The sequence below is a fragment of the Monodon monoceros genome, unplaced genomic scaffold (genome assembly GCF_005190385.1).
Source record: "Monodon monoceros isolate NGI ecotype Baffin Bay Population unplaced genomic scaffold, NGI_Narwhal_1 Super_Scaffold_18, whole genome shotgun sequence".
In the NCBI taxonomy this organism is placed as follows: Eukaryota; Metazoa; Chordata; class Mammalia; order Artiodactyla; family Monodontidae; genus Monodon; species Monodon monoceros.
The window spans coordinates 109,796,741-109,816,614 of NW_021703774.1; the positions used below are offsets into that span (position 1 = coordinate 109,796,741).

The 19,874-nt window shown below is 34.2% G+C and overlaps 1 protein-coding gene across 10 annotated transcripts in view; it reads right to left on the reverse strand.

The window, feature by feature from the left end:
• Positions 1-19,874, reverse strand: part of ADGRL2 (adhesion G protein-coupled receptor L2) — a 213,208-nt gene that overhangs the window by 31,080 nt on the left and 162,254 nt on the right. For all 10 annotated transcript variants that reach the window (XM_029230776.1, XM_029230771.1, XM_029230775.1 and 7 more), the window contains exons 5-9: positions 16,012-16,812; positions 9,677-9,967; positions 8,787-8,890; positions 7,756-7,941; positions 3,922-4,105 (exon numbers count right to left, since the gene is read on the reverse strand). In XM_029230776.1, the coding sequence (XP_029086609.1) occupies positions 3,922-4,105; positions 7,756-7,941; positions 8,787-8,890; positions 9,677-9,967; positions 16,012-16,812 (1,566 nt within the window). The remainder of the gene's footprint in view (positions 1-3,921; positions 4,106-7,755; positions 7,942-8,786; positions 8,891-9,676; positions 9,968-16,011; positions 16,813-19,874) is intronic.

The window sequence follows — 19,874 nt, forward strand, 5'->3', positions numbered from 1 at the left end:
AATATATGTTTTGTTCAACAGATTTCCTGAAAGTGAACACACGTGATTCATAGGAGAGCCACCCAGAGCCTCACTCACAGCCAGTGCTGAAGATAGGATTTTAATATATTTCTCTGTCCTTCTGTTTGTCAAATTCATCACTGCGTAGTGGCTGCAGTGAGAGGAAAGGGGAAGAAAAGTAATACAGTGTACAATGGAAAAACTAGGACCTCTGCCAGCAGACCCGTAGTGTACTAGGTTCCATCAGCCTGAGTCCCGGGGTAAAAGCAACATGGAGCCGACTGAAGATGGTAGGGAGCAAAGCAAAGCTAAGCCTCAGGTGACATGGAGTAAAGCAGTCATAAACTTTGTTGTTGAGAGCTGCCGTGACTTTAGGGTTTTTGTTACTGCAATATAACTAAGCTTAAATTGAGGTATACAATCAAGCTGGCTGCTAAGCCCATTGGGAAAATAAATGATAGGGAATTTTATTATGCTGGATTAGGCTGATAATAACTAAACCACATAATCAATCTTAAGATCACAAAGAAAGACAATCAAACATGATGTGCTTCTTTTCATAAGCTGCAACAGAAAGTATTGGGGTGTGGTATTTAAACCTGAGGTTATTAGACCAGCCAAAGAACCTCGAAGGGTAGAAGGAAAACTCTTCCTTTCCAGTAAGAGCAATACATCAGTCAAATGTACAACATGAACTTGTTTGTATCCTGGTTAAACAAATTAGGTATTAACAAATTTACAAAAATCAAATAACTGAAATCCCCTTTTTATCTTTCCTGTTTTTGATATTTTTTTAAAGTATGAGAATGGCTGTTTTTTTTTAAAGTCTAAGATACATATTAAAGTATTTAAAGTAATAATATAATATTAGGGTTTGCTTTAATAATACAATGGTGAGAGGAATAAGAGAAACAGGATTGGCTAGATGTTGTTGAAGCTGGTTAATGAGGATTTTTTATCAAAATTAAAAACTTTTGCTTCTCTCAAGATATCATTAAGAAAATAGAATGAAAAGTCACATGCTGAGTGACTATATATTCAGAATACATATATGAGACAAAAGATTTGTATCAGGAATATATAAATAACCTTTATAATCCAATAATAAAACAAAGAACTCAAAATGGGAAAAATCAGATACTTCACAAAAGGATATATGAATGGCCAATAAGAACATGAAAAGTTGGAACAGTTTTCAGCAAAACATAACTTTGCAACCATACAAATGCAAAATAAAGCCAAAATGAGATTCCACTACAAACCACTAAAACGGCTAAAATTTTAAAAGACATTTGAAAAGACAATTGTAAATGCTGGTGAGGATGTGAAGCAACTGGAACTCTAATTGCTATTAGGAATATAAAATGGTACAATCACTTGGGAAAATAGCAGCTTTACTAATAACACTCAAAAAGTGGGAATGACCTAAATGTATAAATAGATATACAAATAGTGTTGTGTCCTTATAATGGAAATTCAGCAATAAAAAGGACCGAATTACTGATGTTGGCACCAACATAGATGAATCTCAATAACATTATACTGTGTAAAAGAGGCCAGATCAAAAGGAGTATATAGTCTATGATTCCATTCAACGGAAGGTCTAGAAAAAGCAAAACTAAACTATAGTGACATAAAGCAGATCAGTGGTTGCCTGGGGCTGGGGGTATAACAAGACTGACTGACAAAGATTATAAAGGACCCTTTTGAGGTTGCTGAAATACTGACCATGCTGTTGGTTAAATGGGTGTACATTTGTCAAATCTCATCAAAGAGTACCATTAAAACAGCTGCTCTTATTGTATATAAATTATACCTCAAAGTTGATTTTAAAAAGCTATAATCAGGTATAATTATAACATAACTATACCATTTTACGAGGTCATGTATAAGGGTAAATCATATAATCAAGTGAAAATAAGGATTCAAGGAGAAACCACTAAGGAGGAGAATCAAATTGTCTTAATAATCAAAGATACTGTATCCACACCCTAAATTTAGGTAAGAACATAAAGTGAAGACATAAAAGGATAATGGGCTATTTTAGTTCTCATGTCTAAAAAGAGAACAAGTCCTAGGAAAAAGTTGAATCTTGAATGCCATATTAAATTACGGATATTATTTTTCACAAAATTGTGAAATAAGACATGGAAATATATTGGAATATGTAAAATGACCTTCATATCGATAATTCTTGGGTAATAAATACATGCATACATTAAGTTCAGGGCATTATTTTTGAGAAGGCAGTGAAATGTGTACTACACGCTATGAGAATCTCTACCCACAATGTTCTTTCTTTAATTAAAATTTTTTAAAAAACCAGTGTAAAGGATAAACATTTAGAACTCTGAAAAACACAAGTATCAGGGAAAAAATATTCCTGGCCATTGTCAAACTGAGATAAAAATATCTCAGACATATAATAATAGCGTGTTCTGCATACGTAAAGCCGGTGGGAGCAGAGGATGTTGACCTGGCCTATCAAAATTTCTTTGCACTCTTAGAAGGAGCTTAAATGGGAAATTTTATGTTTTTTGGTTCTTTTTAAAATAGGCTTCAGAAGATTTAGAAAACAAATTGAGGTCACAACACAACACTTCAAACAATACTTTTTATGACTTATCTTCTGAGACAATCAAGTCCACACTCCTTTACCTTACAGGTACGTCCCTGGAAACATTTGAGAAGAATTGTTTAATGTGTATGTTAGGAATTTTATTAGACTACTAAATAAATTAAACCTCAAAATAACAAAAGCTTTAGACATAAAATAGGAGCTTTATTCATTGTCTATTCCTACTAAGCTACGGTAGAATATCACTTTCCTTATGACTGGTCTCCCACATTAAAGCAGGCCAAATTATTTTGATTTCACTTAAAATTATTAAGTTATTTGTCATTTCAAAACCTCATAAAGTAAATAAAAACATGATTTTAATACACCTTTTTTCCTAAAAACTCAGTTATTTAAAATAAACTTAAGGCTCTGAATTTAAATCCAGGTATCATAATCTGATTGATGTCTATTTCTCCTATACACCTTGTTTCTCTGTATTTTTAAATACAAGTCTCATAGGTAGGCACAATAAGGCAATAAGATATGGCATTCTAGATAGCAAAACTTCATTCAGTATCTGCTGCTCCAATGCACTCTTTCGATGGAAAAGTAGTCTGTGTTCCCTTTGGGGTTTTTTTTACATTTATGCTTTGGAAATTTTTTTACTTTACTAAGGGATACTAAAATTTCATTCGAGCTCAACCCCACTGAATAATAATTCTAAATCAGTCAAGCCTATATTAATATAATTTCACTGTACTTACAGTAGTATTTCTTTCAAATACCATCAAAAGTGAATTCCTACCTCTCACTGCCAGCATTTAAATTCTAAATGATGCTTCAAAACTATCCGCAGCTGTTTTACAGTCTATAAAGCATGGATATTCTGCTCTATGGGTGATGTAGTTCACTGACCACATTTTCACCTGAAAGCAGTTCTGTTTAATATAAACGTTTGGCTCAAATATCTGCGTGCCTAAAATATTTGGGAGAACGCATTTCAGAAAGTAATTTAACCTCATTAGGAATGTATTGTAAAGGCATTCGCCACAGCTCCACAGCAAGCACTTTCATTACGTAAGCAGTCCATATTCTTGCAGTTAAGTACTCTACACACTGTTTTCCTTTAATGATTTTTCAGTTGGAAAAAAACACCAACTTTTAAAAGACATAGGATAGATTTTGGCTTTTGCATTAATTTTATGAGTGTGATCAATAATATCTCTTATTAAGGGACAAAAATAATGGGACAAAATAGAAGTTCGGCACTGGGGAATAACTCACAAGACTCAATGGAAGCATTATTCTCTTAAACATCTATCTTCTAAATCAAAATTAAACCTGACAATAGATTCACTCACCAATATTTTCTGTGGGCATTGAGACCCTGGTTGGTTCTACGAGATTGTCAGCCAGGACAAAAGCTCCTTCTTCCAATGTATCCAGTAGCATTGTTGCAGTATGTGCTTGTTCAGAAGAATTCATGTGTTTCCATGATTCCAAAGCTTCAGGTCTCAGAAGGTTGTCCACTGTGTCAACAATTGCCTGCATCCATTAGAAAACTATCATTAGTTTTGACTACTTCTAGTACCGAGGTGATTTTCAATCACTGACTAGTGACAACTGTAATATTTATCTGTCATGATGATTTACTCTTATGGAAGAACACCTGGACAACATATATCTGGCCAACTTGACGTCTGACCCTTTCAAAATAGAACTAGCTGAAGATCAGTAGACTACTATTTGATTATAAAGACTAAGTATAAAGAGATGACTCGTTTCTGTTTATCTAATCATATTTCAATTGTTGCAAAGAAATAAAACCAGTGTCAGCTCTTAATCTGAGGTATTACCCCTACATGCATGGTCACTCCTACATAAAACCTCAAGACTTAAATGTTCTAAATAGAAAACACTGGTGTCTCTAGAGTAGCCTAATACCTATGCTTGAAAATAAAACCATATTGTTTTTTGGAACCTGAACTAAAAATAATAACCAAAATTGTGCCTTATAACATTGTCTACTTATTATCACTGGGAAAAAACCAAGGTGATTTCAAAGTGTATAAGTTATCTGTGAACATTTTCAACTCTTCCAATTGCCTGGCCAGCTAAAAAACACTCGAGAGCATACCTTAATTCATAAACAATCATCTGTTTTTAAGGAGATCAAGAGAACAGTCAAAATATTTAAAACCTATAGTAATAATTTAAGAAAAACAGAAAGGCAAAGTAAAGTCTTAATAAATATCCAAGTTATAAATATTCATATGTGTAGGTTTAGTTTATTACCATGTAAAACAACATTAAATAAAAATGTAACCCGGTCAGTTAAGCAATTGAAGGCAGGCTTTTGTACTGATACTTACTGTAGCTGTACACTGACTATGGCTTGGATAACTGAAATCACTGAGTTTATTTACTCTTTCCCATTTACCTAGCCATAATGTGTCATTAAGCCCAAATATCAATTGTTTTGATCTACTGATAATCACTGAGAAAAAAAAAACACACTCTACAAAGAACAACAAAAATTGCTAGTTTGAGGTACTATATTGAAATGAGCACGGGGAAAAGTTGTTTGAGGCTACTGTCAGAGTTAAGATTAATTAGCTTAGTCCAACTTAATATCCTCGTTCTGTCTGCCACGTGAGCCACCACGACCTTCCTAGCAGGTAGAAGGTACTCGCAAGTGGCATTAAAGGCTTTTTTCTCTCTCTGATGGGAGATAGAATAGTCAAAATGCTCACACTGATACTGCTGCAGCCATTAACTAGAATGCAACAGAAATTGGTCTGCTGAGGCCAGATTCATTAGTCACCAAGAAATACAGACTGGAGCCTCTAATCTAAGTTACAAATGAATCCTCTGTCACAAAGCAGGAACTCGCTTCATTTGCACAGTGTAAGTCAGCTTCTGATTTGTAACTTAAGGAGTTTTATTAGCTTTATCTGAACACAGAAGCTCACTTGAGACATACTGAAAATGACACTGGTCAGAAATTAAGGTCATGCTGAAATTTACTACCTACACACATAACTCGCTGATGGCATGCTTTTATTAATTTGTAATGCGCCTTAGTTATTACTAGTTGTATTTTTCTAGTGGAATCAAAATGATCATTAGCCTAATCATATTCCTGAAGTAGTCTCCCTGCCAAAGAAAAAAAGCTATTCTATTCCCACTGAGATATATGTCCTGGGCAACATACTAATTATTACATTTCACACATTAACTAATACCTTAAAGGTGAGCTGAAAATTTCCGTACAACAAATTCTATACACTTCAGTATCTATTTCTTTGCCCCCATTAAACAGGCTAATAAGGGACTTTCAAAATATTACCACCTAAAAACAGACTTTCCCACTGCCTTTTCTTGTAAAGTTCTCAGATGCAGCAATGTCTATTACTCATTAGTGAAATGCTGTTCTTTTTTTCTAGATCTTGCCAACTAAAACTGGTGAAGTCATATCTTTTGAATAATCTCTATTCTACAAAACTTACAAAGTTCTTTTGTTTTGTTTTCATACATATACAGATTAGTTCTTCAAGGTTTGATTGACTAGGAATATGGTCCCCAGATGAGTAGGGTTAGAAAGTAACCATCCCCAGCAAAAGGAACTTCTTTATTATTTGGATCTACCACACAGAACTGGCTTGGCATAATTCCACTGTTAGCCTCACCATGTTTCCTATTTTACTTGGATATACCAGTGAGAAAAACTGGCTGCAGTGGACAAGGATTCTGAGCCAAACAGTGGCTTTCTGTTTCTATCATCTCGATAAAAACCAACATATAACATATATCGAGAGCACTGTCACATTATTTATATTTTATTTCTAGTAACTCATCCCCTCATCAACCTGATTCTAGAAATGACTCCAAAAAATTTCAAGACAAAGCCTGTTTCATTTAAGAGTACACCACAGAGATAAGAAAGCAGTGACTTTTTCATGCACATACATTATGACTACACAGTCTTTGATATGATAAACTGCCAGGAATATATCATAGCTGTTTCACTCAAGTTGTTTTTCAATCCACAGAGATGACAACAGGAAATAACGAGACTTTATGATAACTTTCCAATTCAGAGGATATTTCATTAAAATTCTTGTATGTTTGGATGAATGGAAAAACAGCAAAAATTATGAAAATAAATTATTTGCTTATTCTGAGAGTAATATACCTGTGAAAAGCCAACATTTGTACAGCTGATATGGGGCACATTATATAATTATCAAAGACTGAAATACACTGGATCATGCAGCAAGATGATAAAGCGTAACAGGTAGCTGAAGAAGGGAGAAAGCAGGGTGACAGCACAGGGGAGATACCTTAAGGTAAGCCCTGCATGTCTTCTCTCGTTTTTGGAGCTTTTTAGTAAAAGAAAAGAAAATCAGAGGTTAGATTTTTATCTGTTGAAAATTGAGGAAAGAAGAAATCCTCAGAAATTAAGCTGGTGGTCCTGAGCTCAGCGTTTATTATGTACCGTAATCCTCTGGATTTTTGTGAGTCTATACTGATTGCCAAGATTGTGTATTCAGTTTTCAGCTGTATTTTACTAAACATGATAATCCAAAGTATCTTGATAAACCTAGAGACAAAGTATGTGATGAAAAGGAAGAAAAAAACCATAAAACCATTTCAGCCACAGATTTCAGATTCATATGAATTTTTTATAAACACTTTATAGTATGGTTAAAATAACTATCAAATTTTTGTCAAGGTAGGAAAAATTAGTAGCACTAACACACTATACTCCTATCAAAGGAAACTTGTCCTTCTCTCAAAACCTATCACTGAAAACAGTATTTCAGTGGCTAACATTCCTATATGCATCACAATTTTCTTACAATCACAAGAGTTGACTGTATTAGTGTATCAGTTGTGTAACAGAATCTCTCCTAGTGGGCCTTCCAAAGTGAGAGTACTGACCAAAACCAGGCAGATGACGTTTACCACCAACTAAAATCTCCCTCAGGTAATTAGCGTCATTTGGGGGGTGGGGATGGGTGTGCACGTTGCTCCCTTCCCAACTATAATTCTTTCTTGAGATATGAACCAAATTAGAAGTTCTGTTTCTATGCGTTTGTCCAGGGGGCCAAAAGTTGGCAGTTAACTGCTGGAAGAATCCAGAGCAGCCATACAAAACATCTAATTGAAAATAACAGAAAATTTCTACCTACCTTGTTATAACTCCGTCCAGCTGAATCCTTTTCACTAGGTTTCAGTTCCTGCAGCTGCGCATCAAGAATGTCCACCAACTGCTCCATCAACCTCACTGAAGAACTCACGTCCCCAGCAAACACTGGCCCTTTGGTATGTTTAGCCAGTTCATTGGCAAGGCTAGCAGCATTTTCTCCACTTCTGATCTGAAACAACAGTTTATACTATCTCAGTAAGATTTCTTGTTCTGTTTGTGGCTTCTTATTTTTTTCCCAAGTATCTTTGTTGTGGTGAGAAAAGTATTTGCAAATATGTCAAAATCTGCAACTGAGACCAATAACTTTCTCTTCATTTCAGATGATTAAAGGTTCTCAGATCCTCAAAAAAATATACTTAATCAGACATTTTAAAGAAACAAAAGGTAAAAAACAGAAATCGTTTAAAACATTTTTGAGATAGTTCTCTCATTTCACTGCAACCATTTAAAACTGCTATTTAAAAAATCTTACGTATTTATTCCAATGATCCAGAAATTTAAGTGAGAATGTAATCACTTACATTAGTGAGGGCTATTATCTACCGCTTGCATTTTAGAAAGGTAGATGGGAGAGGAGAAACTAAAATGTCACTGCATTACAATGTAATATTAAAGTTCCTAATGCTTTTTAAAGTCATTTTTCTTATTCTATCATAATCACCTGCAATATGAACATCTGCTTGCATTCTGTGGATTCAGTTGCAAATTAGTGATACTTGATTTATTAGGCCAATACACTGTTTGTCTTACAAACATCAAAAGAAACAGAACTCAATATGAATGAAATTAAGCAACTATGTACTCATTAAAAAGCTTAACATAGAAAACAGCATGCCCTAAAACACATGTAACTTTGAATAAATAGTTTACAGACAAAGCTATGCATAATTTTTTTACTTTTACACTGAACAAAGAGCAACGAAGCTGGTTTTAACATACAAAGCTAAATTATTTATGTTAGAAGTTAAAGCCCTTAATCACCAATGTGTATCATATTAAAAGGTTCCAACCAACCTTCTGAGCCAGCTGATTTACCCAGTGTGAGGTACAGTTGCTAAGATCGGGGCCCCTAGGGTTCCATGTTCCAGTGGAAAGCATGCAGAGATACGAGGCAGTTCCTACAACAGATGTAGAAAGCAACAGTGAAATTGAAACCATTTTTTCTGCATGCATTTGGGAAATCAGCTATGATGATCCTATTCCGTGTGTTAAATTTTGAATAAACATTAATGGAAGTAGTTGACAATAACTGATGAAAAGTAGGGTATAATACAGACTATAAACAGTAAATATAAAGTCAGCACAGAAATATCAGACATTTACAGCAAACAAACAAAAAGCCCTTGATTTTCTTGGGACTCATCCAAAATGATACATTGCAATGAGAAAGACAGCTGTAAGGAAGCCTCACTAGAGAATCCATGGGCAAAAATCTCAGGCTTGACCTAGGTCTTTAAGAGGGAGAGAATTTAATTCAGTGCCTGACCTTAAATGACTTTTACAGTTTAAAAACCTTTAAGTTGTCTACATGTGCTATATTACCAAAGTAACAAAAACAACAATGAAGTTAGCTATCGTAAATATCTCTTTCCTCAAATAAAATCACTTCTGTGTAATTCAGAACCTACTTAAAATAAGTTTTTGTTTGGTTTTGTTTTTTTTTTTTGCTGTACCCAGGCCTTTCACTGTTGTGGCCTCTCCCGCTGCGGAGCACAGGCTCCGGACACACAGGCTCAGCGGCCATGGCTCACGGGCCCAGCCGCTCCGCGGCATGTGGGATCTTCCCGGACCGGGACACAAACCCGTGTCCCCTGCATCGGCAGGCGGACTCTCAAGCACTGCGCCACCAGGGAAGCCCCTAAAATAAGTTTTAAAATGTATATATAGTATTTGACAGGAAATACCTCTCGTTCCCTTGGGACATGGTCGTTCAACCATCATTCCCCTTTGTGTCTGAGGCCACCTTATCCCCCTTGCGTCTAATGCTTCACAGAATCTCTCTGGCAGGGGAAAAATATTTGTTACAGGAGGAATTTTGGTTGTAGAAACTGCTGGAGGTGGTTTTGTCCCTTTGCTTCCTTCCTGAGATCCAGCTACAGTTGTGCTCATGGGGCCTTTCTGTGAAGGGCTTGTGGTTGATACTGTGGTTTTGAACATCTCAGCTGAAGAAGTTACTGTCACAGCTGTGGTAGGCACTACGGAAAAAAGATGAGTATGTTAATCTCAAACACACACTTGCACTCATATGTGAACGTGTACGCACGTGCACACACACACACACATACACACAACCCCTACCCATCCAACTACCCCAACACCAACAAAATGAGAAATTAATGAGAATATCCATAGGGTGGGAGGAAGAATAAATCTCTTCATTTATTCCAATTTATTCATATTGTTGGCTAAGCAATGGCAGTTTAGGATTTACCATAGATTTTGCTCTATGACTCTAATTGTGCTAGGCTTACTTCTCAATGAAATATTTGATAATAAATTTTATGTACAATTTAATCATATATCATGTAACAGGAAATGAAGGGCAGTTTCATATAGAAAATTTCAATGTACATATCAAATACATTATGTCATATCAAATACATTTAGAAAAATCGGTTTCTTATATAAATTCATACTCTGAAACAATAAAATTCAAAGTATCAACAAAAGTCTAACCATTACATATAATTAGGACAATAGAAAATTTCAAGTCACCCACTCTGCATCTTGAAGGAAAACAAATACTGTAACATCTTTCCACCCAGCAGCCATTCTTGCTTGAGAGATTTTTGAGCATGCCTGATTAGACCCAAACAGAAGATAAGCTGGGCATGCTTGTGCTGTTTCAGTAAGGAAACATCCGAGGCTTCGACATTTTTACTTTTGAAAACACAGGTATGAAAAAGAAACTACTTCTGGTCAGAGGTTACAATGCAATCTCATATCAAGATAACGGGTTCGATCAAATAATGCCTAATTTGAAAACAACCCTACATATCCTACTGACCTTTAACAGAGAGTATAAAAGGATTTAAAAATATAAAAGTGGATTTAAGCGTAGAAATTTTAAAATAAAAAAAATTTAAGGTTATTTTGGACTTCCAACATTACTTTTAAACTGTTAAATCCACTAGGTTAAAATAATAATGGAGCTTAATGTTTCCCTCATTAACACTTAATTTAATAAAAAAACAACAAAAATTCTGTCAGTAAAACTTTAATGGCACCATTTAAAATCTATTAGGTGATCACACTATAGTTTTATCAACATTTAGATTACTGGCTCTTAAGACCTTGTAAATATGATGCCTTAAATTTAAATTGAGTAGAGCAAACTAAAAATAACTATTTTTTAAGATAATCTTATAAAACATTAACTTAATTTATGGCTTTGCTATACATAAGAAACAAACTAGAACATTAAAACTTCTTGGAAAACAAGTTCATATTATCACTTGTATCACTTAATATTAAGCTCTGGTCCATAAATAGTTTACATAATTCTGACTCTATGACAGAGTATGCTAAGTTTATCAGAAAAAGTAGTGTGTACTTGTTTCTAGTTCTTTAGTAGTGAGAAACTTCTTGTTATCAATAAGTGCAAGACACACTTTTTACACCCTTTTTTCATTCTATCACAAGAGAAACTTCTTAAGCAATGTTTTATTTCCAGGGCATCAGTTACTGACCATACGAGAGAAGCCTGTGTACATTAGCCAAGCAACATGCCTAGCCAGCTGCTGCAGAAACCTATTCAAACCCGTTTATCTTTTTCTGTAAAGCGCTTCCCTGACATCCTGTTAAACCTCGTAATTTTCTTTTGATTACAATGCAGCCAGGCTTTCAGTGCTTTCTCAATTAACATTTGTCAAAAGCATCACAATCTTTTGCAGAAGTGTCAAGTGAATGCTGCTGAATGAAATCTAAAAGCCGGGGGCGGGGGGATCCGGAACAAAGAGAAAAGGGCAGAGCAAAATGGTTTAGTGCTACACCTTCTGATGTATCCCTTGACACTGTGCTAATTAGTACATATTTAATCACTGAAATATGTATTAACAATACTACAATTAGTGATCTGTTTGCTGAGCATCAGTAAAGATTCATAATGAGTGAAGGTAGGCAATAAAATGACTTTTATTAAATGCACAAAATTTCATGCAACATTCTATACCATATTTGCATGTGTCATTGATAATAAAATTTCACACCTTTTTACCTTTTGTTCATCAAAAGAAGTTTAAAGGGAAGCAACACATTCTTCAAAGGTAAACCAATGAAATATTGGGGTATCATGAAAATAAACATGAACGTCAACTTTAAGTGGCAAAATGAAACCCTTTAGGAGGACAACTATAAGATTTTGCAAGGCCAAAGCTTAACAACTTCAAGGAAAGCATTTTTTTCTAATGTTGAAGCTAGAAATGAAGAGGTATTTCTAAAAATTAATATTTCTTTCCCTAGGTGAAGACAGGTCACAACAGGGCACCCCATGATGATAAAAGCTTACACTTTATTCAGCATTTATGTACCAGATGCTGTGCTAATCACCATTCATGGATCATCAGATCATCTTATTTAATCCTTACCACAACCCCATGAAGTAGGCACTATGATTATCTTCCTTTTACAGAAGAGAAGACTGAGCCATGGAGGAGGTTAAGCAATTTGTTCAGGTTCACTTGTCCATACTCTTAAATGTTATGATCTTACTTTTCTAGATAAAAGATTTTCAGAGACTCTGGGAAAGTATGGCACCCTACTAAGCAATTTGCCCTTATTTTGGAGCATTTAACTGACACTGTGTTCTGCATAAATCTTTAAAAGAAGAAAAAATGTGGGAACATAAGATACTGAAGCAATAAAAAGTTTCATAAGGAACCGTATGTGGCAAAAGGCTCAAAACTCAAGAATATCCTATAAATGGTAACAGAAAACATGGCAACTCACAATAGACTTATGTCATAAATCTAAACCCTACTTTACAGAGCCTGTCCCAAAATTATCAGGTGCCATATCAAACACACAGATTAAATGACTTAACGTTCTATCTACCATTTATTATTTGAGTACAGAGATGTAGAAACGGTGCCAATAATGCTAATAAACATATTTAATAGGTACCCATGAAAATTTCAACAAACACATACAGAATGGTTCAATTTACTACGACAGTATTTACTAAGAACTTGCTAATTATCACCAGCTTTTTCCTGTGTGAAAAGATTTTAAGGACAATATGGGTTGTTATTTCCCTCTTCCAAGTCCCAAAACTCACCCATTATTCACTGAATGAACTCCAGTTAGAGTGAGTCTGTAGCCTGGTAAGGCAAAACTGCAGATTTATTAAATTTACCCTTATTCGATGTCTACAAACACTGATCATCTTTTAATAGCATCCATTATCAGTGGGAAGATGTTTTAAGAAATATGTATTCTACACTGAACACTTCCTAAGTAATAGACCTAACTGGCTCTCTTGATAAAAAATTTCCCTCATGTTGTTTAAGTGTCATACTTCACTATTACTCTAAGACAGATATTCAGAAACTGTCAAAACTCAAGACACAATATTTTTCGATAATGTTTGGGATATCAAATCTGAAGACAGATTAAGTAAATATATAAATCAATTCAGATTAAGACATAGAAAAGATATATATGATATATCTTAATATATGACTGAAATGGGATTTTTCTAAGCCCGTTTTATAGAGAAAGAAAGTAAAAGAGGAAAAACAGACCTAGTTCAAGGAAATGGAGCAAATTAACTATGCCGAGATCACAAAAAGCTAAAAATTTAAAGAAAAAAAGAAAGATGTATTTGAAAACATTATCAAGGCCAAGCAATAATGTACTTGTGCTGTTAGGAATGAAAGGCTTGGATTTATAAATGGGGAAAAGTATTGAAGCTAATACAGTGTGAAACAGTCCACAATGAAAAATTATCCATTTTACAGCACAATGTACACTTCAGCTATACATGGTAGCAAAGCCCGTACATAAGACTTGCTGACAGTGGCTTACTGGTTTGACCTAAATGTATGAGCCACAATAGTTCTGCAATGCCCCATCTACATGCAGTTAGATAACAGCACATATCTTAGATGAGCGAGGCAGGAGTCTCTCTAAAAGCATTTGAAGGTAAATTATAAAGAGCACGTGAATAAGAGAATACAATTCAAACATCAGCAAGAAATTTAGGTCAGATAAAACTTTTTACCACTAAGGGTTTAATAAGGGGTCAATACGAATTTTCACTTTCTGAGAATATATAAGAATGGTTAACTATTTTGGATAACACAACACAGCTGTAGGAATGCAGTTACCACATATGGCTAAGTTTCTCATTTTCGAAGCTGGTAACTTTTTTCCAAAAAGCATCCAAATTATCAAAGATTCTTTCATCTGAAATGGATCAAGTTATTTACTAGAACATAAGCCACATGTGGAAAATGACATTTTTACTCATCTTGTATTTTATGAAGTACTCTGTGACAATCAGGGAGGCAATGATTCCTTGTTGAGCTGCATCTGTACTCAACTTTAGGTGCTGCCTGATTATGAATTTACATTTTTAAAATTTATTTTCTATTTTTTTCTAATGGAGGGAAAGAGATTTACTGCTACCCAATATAAATTTAACAGCTGTGAGGGTAATACAGGTTACAAAAAAGATTAACACATGTATCTCCACAGTGTCAAATTTTGTCGATTACTGACCTTCTGCCTTTTACAAACCTACAGGATAAAGGAGAAGCATAGTACTAGCGTTTAGAAAAACAACTGAGATATAGGAACCATCCCAAATTGCTAGCCTCAAGAGAAAAAAGATAGGTCTGAATTTAAAAATAAAGAATACTAAGACTATCAACAAAGATTTTTATGTCCTAACAGATTTCATTGTTGAAAATTTAACAATGGGACATTGCTGCAATTTTCACCCAACAAATTCTAGGCATACATGAATTAGAGAAAAAGGGGGCTTATACTAAGTCATATGTCATTATTGCCCTTATGTTAAGAAGAAAAATCACATATTTTTGTATTCTATAACTCAAATTAGAAATTCAATTACAAAAGGCTTCTGCTTTTGAGGTCCTAACCCTATGACAATATTTAGAACTTAGTAACATTATACCCTAAACTATGTGTGGTTGTATGTAATTGTGTTTAAGTGTGTGAATGTACACTGCTTTAACAGAAGAAAAAGATGTTAATTTATGTTCCACCTTGTTGAAGAAACTGATTTAGTCACTCCAAGGAACATTCTGGCTCCTACAATTTTGAAGTAACTCAATAATATGATAATTCTAATTAACTCAGAAAACTGAAATAATTCAGATCTTTAAAACACAAATATTATTGCTCAAATAGAAAAGACATAATAAGTGTAAGCTCTATAATAATATATTAAGAGGTCATTCTTCTATCTTCTACCTCATATGAGTATGAGGTAATCTTGCTTTAATGAAATACCCAAAACTTCATTTACCCTCAAAAACTGTTCACTGCAGAACTGAATTAACTTGCTAAACTAAAATATATTTCCAAAGATTTATAAAGTAATGATCCTACATAAAGATACCTAAAGAGAACACAAATCAAAAAATGTTAGTGGATTTGTCTTCATAAATCAACACTTGGGATCATTTAATGCTTAGTCCATGTGTAACAGTTAAAGTCACAGAAACACTGACCTAAAACAGTCACAAATTTATTGGGAAGTAAAAATGTGTTATTTTACACGATGATCTAGTAAGATGTTAGATGACTCCTTCTCCTACCCAGAGAGCAGAGGCCAAAACTTCAGAATACTTATGCCTGGCATTGTACATCAAGCCTAGCAATTCTCCTGGGACTTCCTAACAAAAATTTCCTTTAACCACTGGCGCCAAGAAGTTAAAAGGTCTGCACATAATCAATTCAGAAGTCAGGTAGAAAAAACACACAAAGCTAACAGGTTTGTAGTTGGCATTACATTTTTAGCAATGAAAATCTAAACTGACCAAGGATGCTACAATTTTTTGAAACCAACATTTAAATGAAGAAATTCAGAAAAAGAAAATGGACCAATATAAGGCTAAAATGTACACAGTATGTGACAATTTGAAATGCCACAATATTATCATTTGCCCTTGAACTATGAAAAGGGAAAGAAAATAAATAGGAAAAAAATTAAGAAGTCTTAAAAATAAACTGTTCATAAAAGATATAAGCATTAGCAAGCAAACCTTCTTACCTTGGGCAGGATCAGGTGGACCAAACTCCAGAGAATATCGTAAAATGAAGTTATTGTTCCACACGTAGAGTTGGTTATCTCTTGGATTGTAATCCACTGCAGCAATATACTGATACTGGTTGGGGAAGGGAACATCTACATATTCTCCTCGGTTTAATCGGGTATTGTAAATATAATCAATTGCATTCTTGCCTGTTTCACTCTCATTGTCTTGATAAACTGACCTGACCACATAAAGGACTCCACAGATCATAAAAGCATTTGATGCAGCTCGCTTGTCATACACAGTCTCCCACGTTGCTTCAAAGCGAAGAGTGTATGGATTCAGTTGGCTAATAACTATCATTCCATTGTTCTGTTCAGTGGCATAAATGACCCATAAGCCATTTTCATCAACTGCTAGGTCAATATCAGTTTTTCCTCCCCATCTATATGGTGAGGTATCATGATAGTTAGCATAGTTAATTATGGCCTCTCCACTCTTAATTCTAGTCCTCAAGTCAAATTTCACAATATTCCTTGTTCTTTCTTTGTTAAAGAAGACAGCACCATCATATACCACAAATCCAGTACCATCTACTCGATTTGGAAGTTTGTATGTTGTTGTTTGGCGACTGTTTTGGAAATCTTCTAAAGAAGCATATTCTATTAAAGTATCAGTGCGATATGGAGTCCAGGGCATGAAATAAATTTTATCTGCAGCCTGAAGAGGGTCCTTGCACCAAGCACCTGCCTTTTGTTCAGCTTCATATATACATGGTGAATCCACAATTGCTTTCAAGGTCCCAGGGCACACAAAAACTAACAGTCACAGAGAAAAAACAAGAATTAAGCAAAGTTAAAAGACTATACAGGCAAACCAAGTTTTAATGATCATAGATCAAAAGAGAAAAATTCACTCTATTAGCATTCAATTTTACCAGAAATTATACTTAACACAAGTACTACCTTTCTTTCCTTAAGTTACCATAATTGATGTACCAGCATACAAAGCAGCTGGGGTTTATTTTCACAAATACAAACCTAAGTTTAAGATCATTCATGATTGAGCTAACAATTTACATTTTTGCTTTGTGTTTTTATCTTATAATTCGGTAATTTATGCTTTAAAACTCTGAGCTTTGTACATAAGGGCGAACAAAGTACTTTTAGACCAAACTTTGTACCCTCCCTTCCTTAGCCCACTTATAAGCCCCCAAAAGCAGAACACCAAAATTAAGCAAATAAAACAAACCCAATGTGAAGGCTTATTTAGAACGTCTATGGAACTTAGACTGAAAACAAAAGTGCTTCAATTGAAGGAACATAAATATTCGGAAAATGCAATTAGAAGCAGAGAAAAGTAAATACGAGGAAAGGAGTGATGAAACGACCAGGAGACCCTGTAACCATGGCATGCTATGGAGAGGGTTCTGGAAGCCAGGCAAGATGACACTTTAATAATAAAATATCCAAGGGTATCAGAAAAAGAGATAAAGAGTGAAAAGAAACAGAGAAAGGACAGCTCCCCCTCGCCGACTTCAGAAATTTTACCCCGTCACCAGATTTAGCGGTCATATAATTTCACTGCAAACAGTCGACTTCTTTATGAGGTGCATTTATGAGATCCTGCTGATTATATATTAATGTCAGGAGTGTTGTAGGGGAAGGGAAGGGAGAAGGTAACATCCATAAGGCACATAACAGGGAGCTGGGGTTCAAACTGTATACGTTATTTACCTTTTTGCTCCACTTCTATTTTAAGCATCGGAAGAAAAAAAAAGTGCAAGGAAAAAAGAAAAAAGATTAAAATAAATTGACAGTCTAAGGCTGAATTCGTAATAGATGCTAAATATAAGAAGAATAAGAGCTGCACTACTTTGGATAAAGAGAAACACAACAGGAAAACCTAGCAGGAGAAAAGATACTAAAGTTACATAAAAGAACATGGATCAATCATTTTAGTAGATTAAGGAGGCAATACAAATATGTTGGCATGTTGCTTCACTTAGTGTACCTGAATAAATAATGAAACTCTTCACTAATGCATGGTGTACATACTCTTGCCTTTCCCAAGTCACTCAGCATTCTTATCAAGTTTTACTTTAAATAGGTAGGCTATAGACACAAATGCATACATAGGTGTATCATCCCCATTTATCTTATGCAAACTCATTATTAAGCTGACTAAAATTAGGTAAGCATAACAACAGGGAAATATATTTATAAACATGGCAACTCAATTTTGAAGCTCAGGTCAAAGCTAATGAATACTGATATTGTTACATTTTTCAAAGATACTTATGTAAGAAGAAATATATAATTATGCATCTCAGTACGTTTCAATTTTTTTCTATTAAATTTTGTTTCTAGAAAAATCTATCTTAACTATAAAAAATCTGCCTCCTTTTCAGGAATATATAAGCCTCCCCCTTTACCCCAATAGTTATTTTGAAGGGTACGCTAAGGTAGTACCTTTCTTCCCCACTAATAATTAGTAAATTTACTTATTTACATTTATATATACTTTATATTATAAAATTCTTATTAAATTCTCTATATCACATATCTCAAACTTGTAATACAAAGTCTATTAAAAAAAAAGTAAGCAAAATACATACAAGGAAAAAGCAAGCACAGTAGGCAAGGAGAAAAAAGGAAGAAAGAATTATGGTTAGCTTATTATGACATTGTCTACCATCACCAATTTACACAAAAGCAAGCTAGCATGCAACAACAATCATACCAAGCATTCAAAGCAAATACCTTGTTTCCACAGAACCCATAAAAGGTAAATGCTTTCATAAAACAAACCTGATTAGTAGAGTTATAGGAGAAAAAAATCCTCCCTCCAAGAAGTTTAAAGAAATGGATTATGCAGTTAGGAAGTATGCTATATAAGATTCTTGCTGGTAAATAATATTCTAATAATTACAAACCATAAAATACTATTTTAGATTTTGTATGTAGGTTTTGAAGTATGTTGCCTGAATTTAATAAAGTGACCAGATTAATGTCTGTGATTCTCCCTCTTCCCTTATTAAAATGCATTAGGGTGTGCTAATACTGTATCTCCAAACTGACTACTCAAAGATACTGTAGTAGTTGCACATTTCATTAAGGCGCCTTAGCTTGATTAATTTTTTTTAATTATGATAATTCATCAAGATTAAATACTGACCTCCTGAAATACCTTAGGGAGAAACATATCACACAAATATTTTTGCCATAGGAAACCTTCCACATTAGACACCACCTCCCCCGTCCAACTTGGTCTATTTAACCACTTTCAGGAAACATACTTGCTCTATTAATGCGTAAACCTGACTACATCCAGTGAAAAGGAAATTCAGTGTTACTGACGTGGAACAATTCTTTTTTATAAACCACTGGTCCTAAAATTACTGCTCAGTGAAGAGCAATATTATACCTGCTTAGAATCAATAAAGGAAGGGCATGGTGGGAAAATGAGGATAAAATAAATCATTAGTGTTGAGTCTGCTCAGACTATCTTTATATACAGCTATATTCTTTATTTTTAGGAAACGATGATTATACTGAAATACATCAATTAAATGCAAAGATGGGAATAATACATTTTAAAATGTTACGCATTTAAAACAGAACTTAAAACAAGTTCAATAAAGGATGTAGAAAATATATTTTGTTTTCCATTAATTGAAAATGGCTGGGTTTTATTATTTGATACATTAAAATGACAGGGCAGTTACTGAGCAAAATATTAAATAGGGATGACTTCATTTATGATTTAACTTTTATATTTATATTAAAGAAAATAAAATGGATATATATTGTATATAATTTATAATTCTAATGAAAACTGAGAAGTAACGTTCAAATGTAAAAGTAACAAAAAAAATTAA